General features: G+C 36.8%; 1 protein-coding gene across 1 annotated transcript in view; it reads right to left on the reverse strand.

The window, feature by feature from the left end:
* Positions 1–567: 567 nt before the first annotated feature.
* Positions 568–13,926, reverse strand: part of LOC122237122 (translation initiation factor IF-2-like) — a 42,703-nt gene continuing 29,344 nt past the window's right edge. Inside the window, exon 4 of the mRNA XM_042979857.1 lies at positions 568–791. Within this exon, the coding sequence (XP_042835791.1) occupies positions 704–791 (88 nt within the window). The 3' untranslated portion in view covers positions 568–703. The remainder of the gene's footprint in view (positions 792–13,926) is intronic.

Here is a 13,926-nt window from a genome sequence, read left to right on the forward strand (position 1 = left end):
AATAAAACTATAGGATATAACCGTAGATGCTGAAGAGACTTGAAACATAGGAAGATACTTTTTTAACAACATTTTAAAAGAAATAGTTGGAGCAACTTTTTGCTAATGAATTTGAAAACAGAATAATATAGCTTACTAAAACTGACTCAGGAAAAAATAGAAAACCTGTAGGATTTTTTAAACTGAATCAGCTTAAATTATTCCCACAAAAGAAAACAATAGACCCAGACAATTTTAGTAGTGAGGTCTCTCAATAATTCAAGAAGCAAATGATTTCAGCCTTATATAAACTATTCCAGAGACTGAGAAAGAGAAACACACCCAACTCCTTCAACATCAAAAACTTAGTGACACTACATGAAAGGAAAATTACAAACCAAACTCATTCAAACATAGAAGCAAATATCCTAAACAAAATGTTAGGAAAAGGAATCTAGCAATATATGAAATGATAATATGCCACATCCAAGTTGGGTTTCACTCAAGAATGCAAGATGAGTGTTATCAGTTACCTATGCTGCGTTAAAAGCAAAACCAAACACCAAAACCAAAATGACAACACTTAGAAACAGTGGCTTGCAAAAGTTTACTATTTCTCACAATACCATGGGTTGGCTGGGCTGGTCTTGCCCGGGTTACTTTCGTGGCTGCAGTCAGCTGGGGTTGGACGGCCTAAGATGACCTTACTCACATATCTGGGACTTCATTTAGGATGTCTGGAAAGGCTGGGATTTGTGGCCTCTCTCTCCATGAGGGCAATCCTGGGCTTTTTCCATGTTGAGAGAAGCATTCTAAGAAGGAGAGAGCAAAAGAACAAAATACTTGAGGCCAAGGGTCAGAAATCACTCAGTGTTTCTCCTGCCACATTCTAATTAAACAAAACACAGGCCAAAGCAGATTCAAGAGGAAGGGACTCCACCTCTTGAGGGGGATGAATACCAAAGTCACATGGCAAAGGAATATAAAGAATGGGAAGAGAGGAGTGTTGTGGCCACCTTTGTAAACAATCTAAACATTGGTTTAATATTAGAAAATCAACTATACCATGTTAAGAGCCAAAAAGCAATACACACACACACACACACACACACACACACACACACACACATATACACACACATATGTACACATACGTGCATATACACACACATATATACATATATATACACGTATGTATACACAAACATATATATACACACACAGACATACACACACACACATATATATATATACACATAGATCCTTCTCTTCAATATGTGCAGAAAATGCATTTAGTAAAATCCAATACCCATTAAAGATTTAAACAAAAACACCAAAAGGATTTTCTTAGCCTGGTAACCTGTTTCTACCCCAAATAACCTACTCCAAATGTTACAGTGAAATATTGAAAATATTCCCTGCAAGACCTGAAAGAAAACAAGTGTGTCTTTTATCATCACCATTTCTAATTTACCTTATTGTTCTGGAGTGGTTAGCTCACACAATAATGTAAAATAAATAAGCAAATAATCAGAAAAATAGAAACAAAATCTTCATTGTCTGCAGATGATAAAACTATTAGAATTAATAAGAGAGTTTAGCAAATTTTCAGGAAATCAAATCAAGATTAAAAAATCAAATGCATTTACATTCACCAGCAATAGTAATTAGAAAATGCAAAGATACTATTTTTGTAAGTATCAAAAACTAACACATTTCTGTTTCCAGGTAAGAGGGAGTAAGCTATTCCCTCCTCTCTCTCCCACTGAACACAGCTACAAAACTTGGACAGAATGCATGGAGCAGCTCTTGGATGACCTAAACATAAACAGGAAAAGCTTCTCATTAGCCATCAAGGAAATACAAACTAAAGCCGCAATGAACAATACCACTTTACCCCCTCTAGAATGGCAATAATCAAAAAGAGGCACTAACAAGTGTTGGTAAGGATGTGGGGAAATTGGAGCCCACATACAGTGCTGGTAGAAATATAACACAGTACAGCCACAGCCACATATTGAAGAGAACCCTGAGAGAACTGAAACTTGTCCGTACAAAACTTTGCACAAAGATGTTTGTAGCAGTCTTATTTGTAATATTTAGAAGTAGGAACAACACAAATGGCCATCAACTAATGAATGGAGAAACAAAATATGGTATATCTGCACAATAGAATATTACTTGGCTGTAAAAAGGAATGAAGAATGGATTCATGCTGGAACATGGATGGACCCTGAAAACGTAATGCTAACTGAAAAAAAAAAAAAAAAACCAGAGAGAAAAGGCACATATTGTATGATTTCAAAATCTGTATTAGGGTTCTCCAGAGAAGAAACTGGCTCACATGATTGTGTAGACTGGCAAGTTAAAATCGACCAGCAGGCTGGACATTCAGGGAAGAGTTGGTATGGCAGGCTCAAGTCCCTCTTTTTCCAGGGACCTCAGGCTTTTCTTGCTAAGGCCTTCAATAGATGGGATTATGACTTCTAATGGGAATGCGGTTTCTTTCTGGGTTGATAAAAGTATTTGTACCGTCCATATACACTGATTTGTACAGTCAATTTTGCAGTATAAGAGACAAAAGCATATGCTCAAGAGAGAATATCACTTCCTGATTCTGTGAACTGACAGAAATTTCTCCCATTTAGGAAAAAGACAACTGAGGGAGGGGCAGTGAGGGTGTTAAATGTCATCAGCCTTGGAGCCAGCAGCTTCGGCAGTGACAAGAAGTAGCATCCCTGGCACAAACATCGACAATTTGACACCAGGTATTGGCAGCCTTGGGAACAGAGATCAGTGAGAGTCTGCAGCCGGCAGGGGTGTGGCCTTCAGCTGGCCTCTGAAGGGAGAAGAGCAAGAACAGAAACTTCAAGGCAGCCAAGAGAATAAATTCACAGAACACTTGCGAGATACCACATAGAGATTCCAAGAACTCTTTACGAGGAAACAGAGGCGTTCTTAGAATAGGTGGGGGAAGAGAGAGAAAAACTGCTGTGTGACTACTATTTGGGTCCACACATGGGATATGTGTTTCTTTTCAGGGTTTTTTTTTTTTTTTTGGTCTGTTTGTTTTGTTTTTATGAAACCAATGAGTATATCTCTTTTTTTAAAACTTAAGTGGAACAGTTAGCTTACAGAAGAAAATAGTGGAATTCTGCCCCTTTGACCCTCATTCCCAAATTCCCACTCCTCTTAAGCAACTTCTCTGAACTTTCTTGGCTGTTTATTCTGGTTTTATCTCCATGTATCTAAACTGTGTGCTTATATAGACTTTTTTTTTTCATTTTTTACTTTAGCTATCATCTGTTGACTTGCTATTATGGTAAATGGAAATTTAGCTCGCTCAAATTATCTCCCTCAAGTACAGGCACACCTTGTTTTACTGTGCTTCATGTTATTGCACTTCGCAAATAGTGCATTTTTTTATGAATTGAAGGTCTGTGGTGACCCTGTGTCATGCAAGTCTATTGGCACCATTTTTCCAAGAGCATTTGCTCACTTCATGTCCCAGTGTCATATTTTGGCAATTTTGCAATATTTCAAACTTTTTCATTATTATTACATTTGTTATTGTGATCGGTGATTAGTAATTATGATTCACTGAGAGCTCAGATAATGCCTAGCAATTTTTAGCAGTAAAGTATATTTAAATTAAGGTATGTACTTTAAAAAAATTTTTTTTTAACTTTTTTTTATTTATTTTTGAGACAGAGAGAGACAGAGCATGGACGGGGAGGGGCAGAGAGAGAGGGAGACAGAATCGGAAGCAGGCTCCAGGCTCTGAGCCGTCAGCACAGAGCCCGACGCGGGGCTCGAACCCACAGACCGTGAGATCGTGACCTGAGCTGAAGTCGGACGCTTAACCGACTGAGCCACCCAGGCGCCCCAGGTATGTACTTTTTTAGACACAATGATATGACACATTTAATAGACTACATCATAGTGTAAACATAACTTTTATAAGCCCCAGGAAACCAAAAAATTCATTTGACTCACTTTATTACGATGCTTGCTTTATTGCCATGGTCCAGAACTAAATATATCTAAAGTGCGTCTGTATGTTCACTTAATATTCTTCATTCCCATTTTCCCAAATTTGTTATATTGGCAATTTTGTTTAAATAAATATTTATTATTTAAATATATATAATATATATTAAATATATATTATAGTTTCTACTATTCATAGCTGTGATAGTATATACTATGATAACATTTCCTTTTTGAACAACTTTATATTTTTTCCAGTATAAATAATTGCTTTGGTTTTTGTTATTTGTTTGCTTAATTTTCCATGTCAAAATCACTAATTCAACTCCAATGGGTCCAACAAAACTAAAAATAATTTTTGAATATATTAAAATACATTGGATACTCTGTAAGTTTAGTTTTCTTTCTGGAAGAATCTCTCATGGAGCCCTCTGTCTTCATTCTCTAATTGGTACTGGTTGCTCACTAAGCCTGTTGCCCAGCTGTTATCCTGAAACTTCCCATCACTAAAATCCAGGGTATTTTTTTCCCCCTTACTTATGTGCTGTGTCTTTCTCTTTCTTGCCTTCCTTTTTTACATCATTTAGTATTTCTGAATAAAAGTGTCAGGATTTTACTTGTTTATCTGAGTGATGATTTTCCTGGGTATAGAATTTTAGATTGGATAGGATTTGTCCTCAGAATTCTAAGCCACTGGCTCCATTTTTTCCCTCAGACTAATCTAGTGTTCTTTTTTATTTCTCTTTGTTGTTTTTTTTTCCTTTTCTGAGTCCTGAATTGCCTTTCCTTCCCTTGAATTCTTACTATGGCTTCTTTCTTTCTTTCTTTCTTTCTTTCTTTCTTTCTTCCTTTCTTTTGCATTGGTTGTCTTTGTCTTTTTTGTTTGAGTCTTTTTCAAATATTGACTGATCTTTTGTTGTCCATTCAATAGGGCTATTCTGGGGGAAGAAAGCTGAATTTTCTGGCTGGTGGTGGGTACATGGGGATAGAGCTATAAACATTCTGGTTTTCACCTCTCTTGCCACAAAGAGATTCAAAAGAGTGGGTGGAGAGTCATCCTTTACTATAGGGACTTTGTCTTAGTCTCACTGTTTATGGTACCATGCTACTGCTTTGCCCACCACTGTGCTTGTCCCTGAATTGGGGCCTGTCTTTTCAATTTACTCAGATATTAAACCTCCAATCTTCTGCTTTGGGCATAGGAGAGAAATCAGTATGTTATATCAAAGAAAATAGTCAGATATTCTGCATAGGAAAAGATCCTGGAAAAAGGATATCTAACAGTTAAACATAGCAGATTGAACATATGGCACTTATTTCTGTTGCCTCTAGAAACTCTGCTAAAATGAGAATAAAATTTTTGAAATGAATAAACACAGTAAAGAGAGAACACGAACAGCGATGTAGCAGTCAGGGTTCTGGCAGAAAACAGATTGGCACACTCAAATGAGAATTGAATAGAATTTAATAAGAAAACTATTTACAGAGGTGTGGGCAGGATCAAGAGAACCAACAAGGGATGGCGAAGTACATGGGGTCTAACAGCATTTGGAAACTATCACCATCTCTAAGCCTTTAGAGGCAAATGGGAAGAATGACTGCTGAACGTGGTAAAAGCCCTAGACATAGGAGAGAAGAACCCTATAGGAGACACAGAATTAGGTAGAAGTATTATGCCACAACCAAAAAGACAGTGGCCTTCCAGGGAGCAAGCATGCAGGGAGAAGGCAGCAATGGGAATAAATACTCCTGCATCTACAATTCTATCTCCTCCTACTCTCCAGTCTTCTGCCAGCACCTCCAATTAGCTGAATCCAACTGGAAGCCAAAAGTCAAGGGAGCCTATGTCCATTTCTCTGCACACAGAGCAGGGCAAAAAGAGATGGAGAATGGATTTGGAAGAGCAACACAGATAAATAACACAAGCACAGACAAGAGATGTCAACCAATTTTTAGAAGATAATTTTTTTTTAGTTTTTAATTTTTTTTTTTTGAGAAAAAGAGAGAGAGTGTGAGCAAGGAAGGAGCAGAGAGAGAGGGAGACACAAATTCTGAAACAGGCTCCAGGCTCTGAGCTGTCATCACAGAGCCTGACGTGGGGCTTGAACTCACAGACTGTAAGATCATGACCTGAACTGAAGTCGGATGCTTAACGATGGAGCCATCCAGGTGCCCCCCAAAACATTCTTATATTGCTCTTGATATGCTATCTATTGACTTCATATTATAGAATAGTGGGATTTAGTACACTTAACACCTCCTTCCTTCCCTTCATCCTCCCAAAATATTTGTTTCACATTTTTTGTTTAAATCAATATTTATAATATGCTTGTGTTGTTATATTACTGAACTTCGGTTCAGGTCATGATCTCACAGTCTGAGTTCAAGCCCCACATCAGGCTCTGTGCTGACAGCTCAGAGCTTGGAGCCTGTTTCAGCTTCTGTGTCTCCCTCTCTCTCTGCCCCTCCCCTGCTCACACTCTGTCTCACTCTCAAAAAAATAAACATTAAAAAAATTTTTTTAAAGAATATTTTTGGAAATATAGAATTAAAAACAGAAGAAACAGCTAAAATAATTCAAAATTTTGCTTATAGGGAGCACATTTCAAGGATGGGAATGGTGGTTCAGGGTTCTACTATTATTATAAACCTTATCATCATATTAGACTTTTTCAAATAACGTATGTATTTCACTTTCATAAAAGCTAAAGTAACTTTTAAACAAAGGATGAAAAGATATATGTGTTGCCATTAAAATAGTAAGGTTTACTCAGGACTTGGAGAAAAAAAAAACTGAGGAAATGCCTAAGGGAAAGACATGTGGTAGAGGACATACTGGATCTCATCAAATCCCTCAGAATTCAGATTTAAAATTAAAAAATTGAAAAAAAAATCACTGGAGGGGTTCAGAGGCAGATTTGAGCAAACAAAAGAGAGAATCAGTAAACATGAAGATAAGAATGAAAAGTATTGGGTGTGAGGAACAGAAAGAAAAAGACTGAAAAAGACAAACAGAACAGCTGGAAGACACCACTAAACAGACCAGCATACACATTGTGGGAGTCCCAGAAGGAAAAGAGAGAAAAGGATAGAGAGAATATTTGAAGAAATAGTGGCTGAAAACTTGTCAAATTTGATGAAATACATGAATATAAACATCCAAGAAGCTCAGTGAACTATAAGTAAGAAGAACTGAAATGGACCCACATCAAAACATGTTATAATCAAACTTTTAAAAGATGAAAAAAGAATCTTAAAAACAGCAAGAGTGAAGCAATTCACTGCATGCAAGGGAGATGATTGTCAGCAGATTTCTCCTCAGAAATTTTGGAGGCCAATATATTCAAAGTGCTAAAAGAAAAAAACCTGTCAACCAAGAGTCCTATATCCAGCAAAACTTCTTTTAAAAGTTAAGGAGAAATTGCTACATTACTGGCAAACAAAAGTTGAGAGAATTTGTGACCATTAGACCTACCTTCAAGAAATGCTCAATTGGTTGAGCATCTGACTCTTGATTTCGATTCAGATCATGATCCTGAGGTCACGGGATGGAGCCCTGCATTGGCTCAGCCTGGAGCCTGCTTGAGATTCTCTCTCTCTCCCTCTGCTTGCATGCTCTCTTTCTCTCTCTCTCTCAAAAAAGAAAGAAAGAAAGAAAGAAAGAAAGAAAGAAAGAAAGAAAGAAAGAAAAGAAATGCTCAAGGGAATCCTGCAGGGTGAAATGAAAGGACACTAGATAGTAACTTGAAGCCATATAAAGAAATAGAAACCTCTCTCAATAAAGATAAATATACAGCAATTATAAGAGCTAGTATTATTGTAACAATAGTTTGTAACTCCCATTTTTTGTTTTCTACGTGATTCATGAGACTAATACATTAAAAATATATTAGTCTACAAGCTAGTATTATTGTAACTTTGGTTTATAACTCTACATTTTATTTCCTACATAATTTAAGAGAGTAATGTATTTAAAAGAATTTTTACTTTATGTTTTGGGACATCAACAGTTGAAAGGCGTGGGAATGGAACTTTAAAGGTTCAAAGTTTTATAGGCTATTGAAGTTAATTTGGTATAAATTCAAATTGGAGTGTTTTAAATTTAGGATATTAAATGCAATCCCATGGTAACCACCAAAAAATAGCTATAAAATATACACGAAAGGAAATGAGAAAGGAATTTAAACATTTCACTACCAAAGAAAATCACCTATATACAAAAGAACAGAAGTCTCTCTTTATCAGTAATTACTTTAAATGTAAGTAGATTAAACACTCCAATCAAAAGACAGAGATTGTTCAAATGTATAAGAACACATGATCCAAATATATGTTATGTACAAGAGACTCACATTAGATCCAAAGACACAAATAGGTTGAAAATGAAAGGTTGGAGGGGTGCCTGGGTGACTCAGGCGGTTAAGTGTCCAACTTTGGCTCAGGTCATGATTTCATGGTTTATGGGTTCAAGCCCCATGTTGGGCTCTGTACTGACGGCTCAGAGCCTGGAGCCTGCTTCATATTCTGTGTCTCCCTCTCTCTCTCTGCCCCTCCCCCACTAATGCTCTGTCTCTCTCTCTCTCTCAAAATAATAAGCAAACATTAAAAAAAATTTAAAGAAAAAATTTAAAAAAAGAAAATGCAAGGTTTGAAAAAGATATTCTATGAAAATAGTAACCAAAAGAGAGCAAGGGTGACTATACTAATATTAGACAAAATAGACGGTAAGTCAATACATCAAGAAAATACAACAATATAAGCGTTTACACACCTAATGACAGACCATCAACATATATGAAGCAAAAACTACAAAATTGAAGGGAGAAATAGACAGTTTTATAATAACAGTTGTAGAACAACCCCATTCTCAATAATGGATACAACAACCAGGCAGAAGATAAATAAGGAGACAGAAGACTTAAAAAAGAAAATAAACCAAGTAGATCTAGCAGACAAATACAGAACATTCTACCCAACAATAGCATACACATTCTTCTCAAGTGCACATGATACATTTTTCAGGATAGATTATATGTTAGATCACAAATTAAGTCTCAATAGACTTTTTTTAAAAAACTGATATCATACAAAGTATCTTCTCCAACTACAATAGGATTATCAGGAGTAAAACTGAAAAAGTCACAAATTTGTGGAAGTTAAATAACACTCTCTTAAACAACTAAGAGATCAAAGAAGAAATCACAAGGGAAAAATAGAAAATACTTAAAGAAGAATGAAAATGAAAACACAACATGGCAAAACTTATGGGACACCATGAAAGCATTACTGAGTGGGGGGAGGGGGACAAGAAAGATTTCAAATCAACAACCTAACTTTACAATTTAAGAAACTAGAAAAGTAAGAACAAACTAAACCCTAAGCTAGCAGAAAGAAAAAAACTAACAAAGATGAGAGAAAAGATAAATGAAATGAAGAATAGAAAAACATTAGAGAAAATTAATAAAAACAAAAGGTGCTTTTTTCAAAAGAGCAACAAAATTGACAAAACTTTAGCTAGACAGACTAAGAAAAAAAGAGAGATGACTCAAAGTACTAAAATCAGAAGTAAAAATGGTAACATTACCAATTCTACAGAAACAAAAAGGACTACAGGAGAATACTCTAAACAATTGTACACCAACAATTTGGATAACTAAATGAAATGTACAATTTCCTAGAAACACAAAATCTGCAAAGACTAAATCACAAAGAATAGAAAATCTGAATAGACATGTAACTAGTATGGATGTTGAGTCAGTAATCAAAAATCTCCTAAAAAGAAGAGCACTGGACCTGATGGCTTTACTGGCAAATTCTATCAAATATTTAAAGAACTAATACAAATCCTTCTCAAACTTTTCCAAAAACCTGAAGACAAGGGAATACTTCATGACTCATTATTTGAGGCCAGCATTACCCTGCTACCAAAGCCAGACAAAGACACTGCAAGAAAATAATACTACAGAGCAATATCTCTTATGAACATTGATAGAAATACCTTCAACAAAATAGTAGCAAAGCAAATTCAGCAGTATATTAAAAGGATTATACACCATGACCAAGTGGGTTTTACTTCTGAAATGCAAGGATGGTTCAAAATATGAAAAAATAATCAATGTAATACACCACATTAACAGAATAAAAGAGAAAAGCCACATGAGCATCTCAATTGATGCAGAAAAAGCACTTGACGAAATTCCAATACCCTTTCATGATAAAAACATTCAACAAACTAGGAAAAGAAGTACCTCCATATAATAAGAGACACATGTGAAAACTTCATAGTGAAAATCATACTGAGTGGTGAAAGACTGATAGCTTTTCTTCTAAGATTAGGAACAAGACAAGGATGCCTGCTTTCACCACTTCTGTTCAACACTGCACTGGAATTTCTAGCCAGAAAAAGAAATAAAAGGCATTTGTATTAGAAAGGAAGAAGTAAAATTATGTCTGTTTGCAGGTGTTATGATCTTATATGTAGAAACCCCAAAGACTCTATACACATACAAAGAAAAAACCCAGTTATAACTAATAAATGAATTCAGCGAAGTAGCAGGATACGAGGTCAACACACAAAAATCAGCCACATTTCTATATACTTACAATGAATAATCTGAAAAAAATTACAAAAACCATTCCATTTATAACAGAATCAAAAAGAATAAAATACTCAGAAACTAACTTATCCAAGGAGGTGAAAGATTTGTACAATGAAAACTATAAAACATTGCTGAAAGAAACTAAAGAAGATATAAATAAAGGGAAACAACCCATGTTCATGGATTGCCAGATTTAATATTATTAAAATGTCAATAATACCCAAAGCAATCTACAGATTCAGTGCAATCCCTATCAAAATCCCACAGCTTTTTGCAAAAATAGAAAAACCCATCCTAAAATTTATACAGAATCTCAAAGGACCCTAAACAACCAAGACAATCTTGAAAAAGAAGAATAAAGCTGAAACACACTTTCTGATTTCAAGACATATCACAAAACTAGAGTAATCAAAACAATGTGGTACTGGTATAAAGACAACCATACAGACCAGCGAGATTAAATACAGATCCAAGAAATAAACCTTATATATATGGTCAAATGATTTTTGACAGGGGTACCAAGATCATTCAATGGAGAAAAAGACAGTCTTTTCTACAAATGGTGCTGGGAAAACTGGATACTCACACACAAAAGAAAGAACTTGGGCCCTTACCTAATACCATGTACAAAAATTAACTCAAAATTAGTGAAAGACCTAAATGTAAGACTTAAAACTACAATATTCTTAGAGGAAAACATAGGGCAAAATCATCACAGTGTGGGATTGGCAGTGAGTGATTCCTTGGCTATGACAACAAAGGCACAAACAACAAAATAAAAACTAGACAAGTTGGACTTCATGAAACTTTAAAAATTGTGTGTATCAAAAGACAATATCAACAGAATTAAAAGGCAACCCCCAGAATGAGGGAAAATATTTTCAGAACTATACCTGCTGGGGAGCCTGGATGGTTCAGTCAGTTAAGCGTCCGACTCTTGATTTCGGCTCAGGTCATGCATGACCTCACAGCTCATGACTTCAAGCCCTACATCAGCTCCGTGCTGGCAGTATGGAGCCTGCTTATGATTCTCTCTCTCTCCATCTCTCTCTGCCCCTCCCCTGGTCATGTATGTTCTCTCTCTCTCTCTCTCTCTCAAAATAAATAAATAAACTTAAAAAAAAAACAAAAAACTACACCTGCTAAGGGATTAGCACCCAGGATATACAGAGAACTCCTATAACTCAACAACAACAACAAAAACTAAATAACCCAATTCAAAACTGGACAAAGGAAAAAAATATGACAAAGGACTTAAATAAACATTTGTCCTGAGAAGATATACAAATGGCCAACAAGCACACAAAAAGATGTTCAACATCACTAATCATTAGGATAATGCAAATCAAGAGGGAGTTCAGATGGCAGAGCCACATGGAGACCTGGAGGTTGTCTCATCCTGGAAACACAGCTAGATCAGCACCAAACTATTTTGAACACCTAGGAAATTGATCTGAGGATTAACACAACAATCTGCATAACTTGAGCCACAGAACTCAGGAGGTACACAGTGTGAAGAGGTGAACTGGGGGAGAGAAAAGCTGAAGAGGGTAGGGAGCTATTTTTGCAGAGAGAGGACAGAGAGAAAGGAGGAGAGTATGGTGCATCAGGATTGATGCAAGAAAAACACTCCTCTGAAAGTAGCTGAAGAGAAAGAAAGAGTGAAAACACTCACAGGGGACTGAACAAGAAATCTGTTCCCCAAAACCATTGATGGGAAGAAAGGAGAGGGTTTAAATACCACCAGGATTCTGTAAACAGTGGAGTGCATAGTCTGAAGTTCTGGAGTTCAGTGCCTGGCAGTGTTCTGGTAGAGAAGTGTGCAGGAGCAGGCAGCAGGGTCTGAGGTGTCCAAGTGCCACATGGAGAGAAGCGGTTCCCTTGCTTGGAGTGCATCTGGAACAGGCCATACAGCATCCCCACAGGCAAAGGTCCCAGCGGACCCCAGAGAGCAGCCCCATTTGCTGGTATTGACACAAAGACTCCAGAGTGTGGTAAGACCTAGCGCTGGCTGTGTGTTATGGTTTGCCATAATCTCTAAACCTCTGCCGCTGCACAATCACATGAATGTTTTCTGGGACAAGCTGGCACCCAGTCATTGCTCAGCAAGACCCTTCCCCAGAGTCAGCGGGTCCAAGCTACAGGGGTTGGGGTTTTGAAACACAACCCCATCTGAGATAAAACTCTTGGAGGGTGTCTCAGGTGGACAGCTTGGACACAGACAGGGTAGAGGTGGGGAATGAATGGAGGCCTGAGACAAAGGAGGGCTACTTGATCACGGGTTGGTGAGAGCACAAAGTTCCCGTGCCAGAGACTAGGGAACTGGGTGAAGCCATTTCCACCTCTCCCCTGCACATGCACACACACAGGAGCATGCAGGCCACACTGATCCACCCCAGTAAGCTAAGCAGTGCCACCTAGTGGAGAACCCAACTGCACCCTCCAGCACATCCCCTAGAAGACTAGCACAAGTTACTCCACCTGCTTAGTGTAGTGACTATAAAAAGTTTCATAGTTTCAGTTCTAGGGGCAAATGGATGTAATGCCATTCCGGTTTCATTCTGTTTGCTGGTTTGTTTATTTGTTCATTCTCTTTGCTTCTGTTTTTGCTTAAATTGTTTTCTTTTTTTCTTTCTTTTCTTCCTCATTCTTGGATACAGAAAGAGAAAATTTTATTTTTTTTACTTTATGTTTTATTTCTTTTAATTTTTTATTGTATTTTCTTTATTTCATTCTATTCTATTTTACTATATATTTTTTTATTTTAAATTTTTCTTACTTTTTTTTCCTTTCTTTTTCTTTTTTCCTTATTCTATCAAGCTTCTTTCAACAAGCAGACCAAAATACACTTAAAATCTAGCTTCCTTTATTTGACTTTTTGGATTGTTTTTAATTTTTTAATTTTAATTTTTTGTTTTATTAATTATTTTCATCCTCCAAAATGACAAAATGAAGGAATTTACGCCCCCCCAAAAAAAACCAGGAAGAGATGACAACCAGTGACTTAATCAACATAGATGTAAGCAAGATGTCTGAACTAGAATTTAGAACCACGATAATAAGAATACTAGCTGGGGGGCACCTGGGTGGCTCAGTCAGTGAGCATCTGATTTCAGCTCAGGTCATGATCTCACAGCTTGGGAGTTTGAGCCTTGCATCAGGCTCTGTGCTGACAGCTCAGAGCCTGGAGCCGGTTTCAGATTCTGTGTCTCCCTCTCTACCTGCCCCTCCCCCACTCACACTCTATCTCTCTGTCTCTGTCTCTGTCTCTGAAAACTAAACAAACAGTAAAAAAAAAATTTTTTTTTTAAACGATACAAGCTGGGGTTGAAAAAAGCATAGAATCCCTTTATTTGGA

The sequence above is a fragment of the Panthera tigris genome, chromosome A3 (genome assembly GCF_018350195.1).
Source record: "Panthera tigris isolate Pti1 chromosome A3, P.tigris_Pti1_mat1.1, whole genome shotgun sequence".
In the NCBI taxonomy this organism is placed as follows: domain Eukaryota; kingdom Metazoa; phylum Chordata; class Mammalia; order Carnivora; family Felidae; genus Panthera; species Panthera tigris.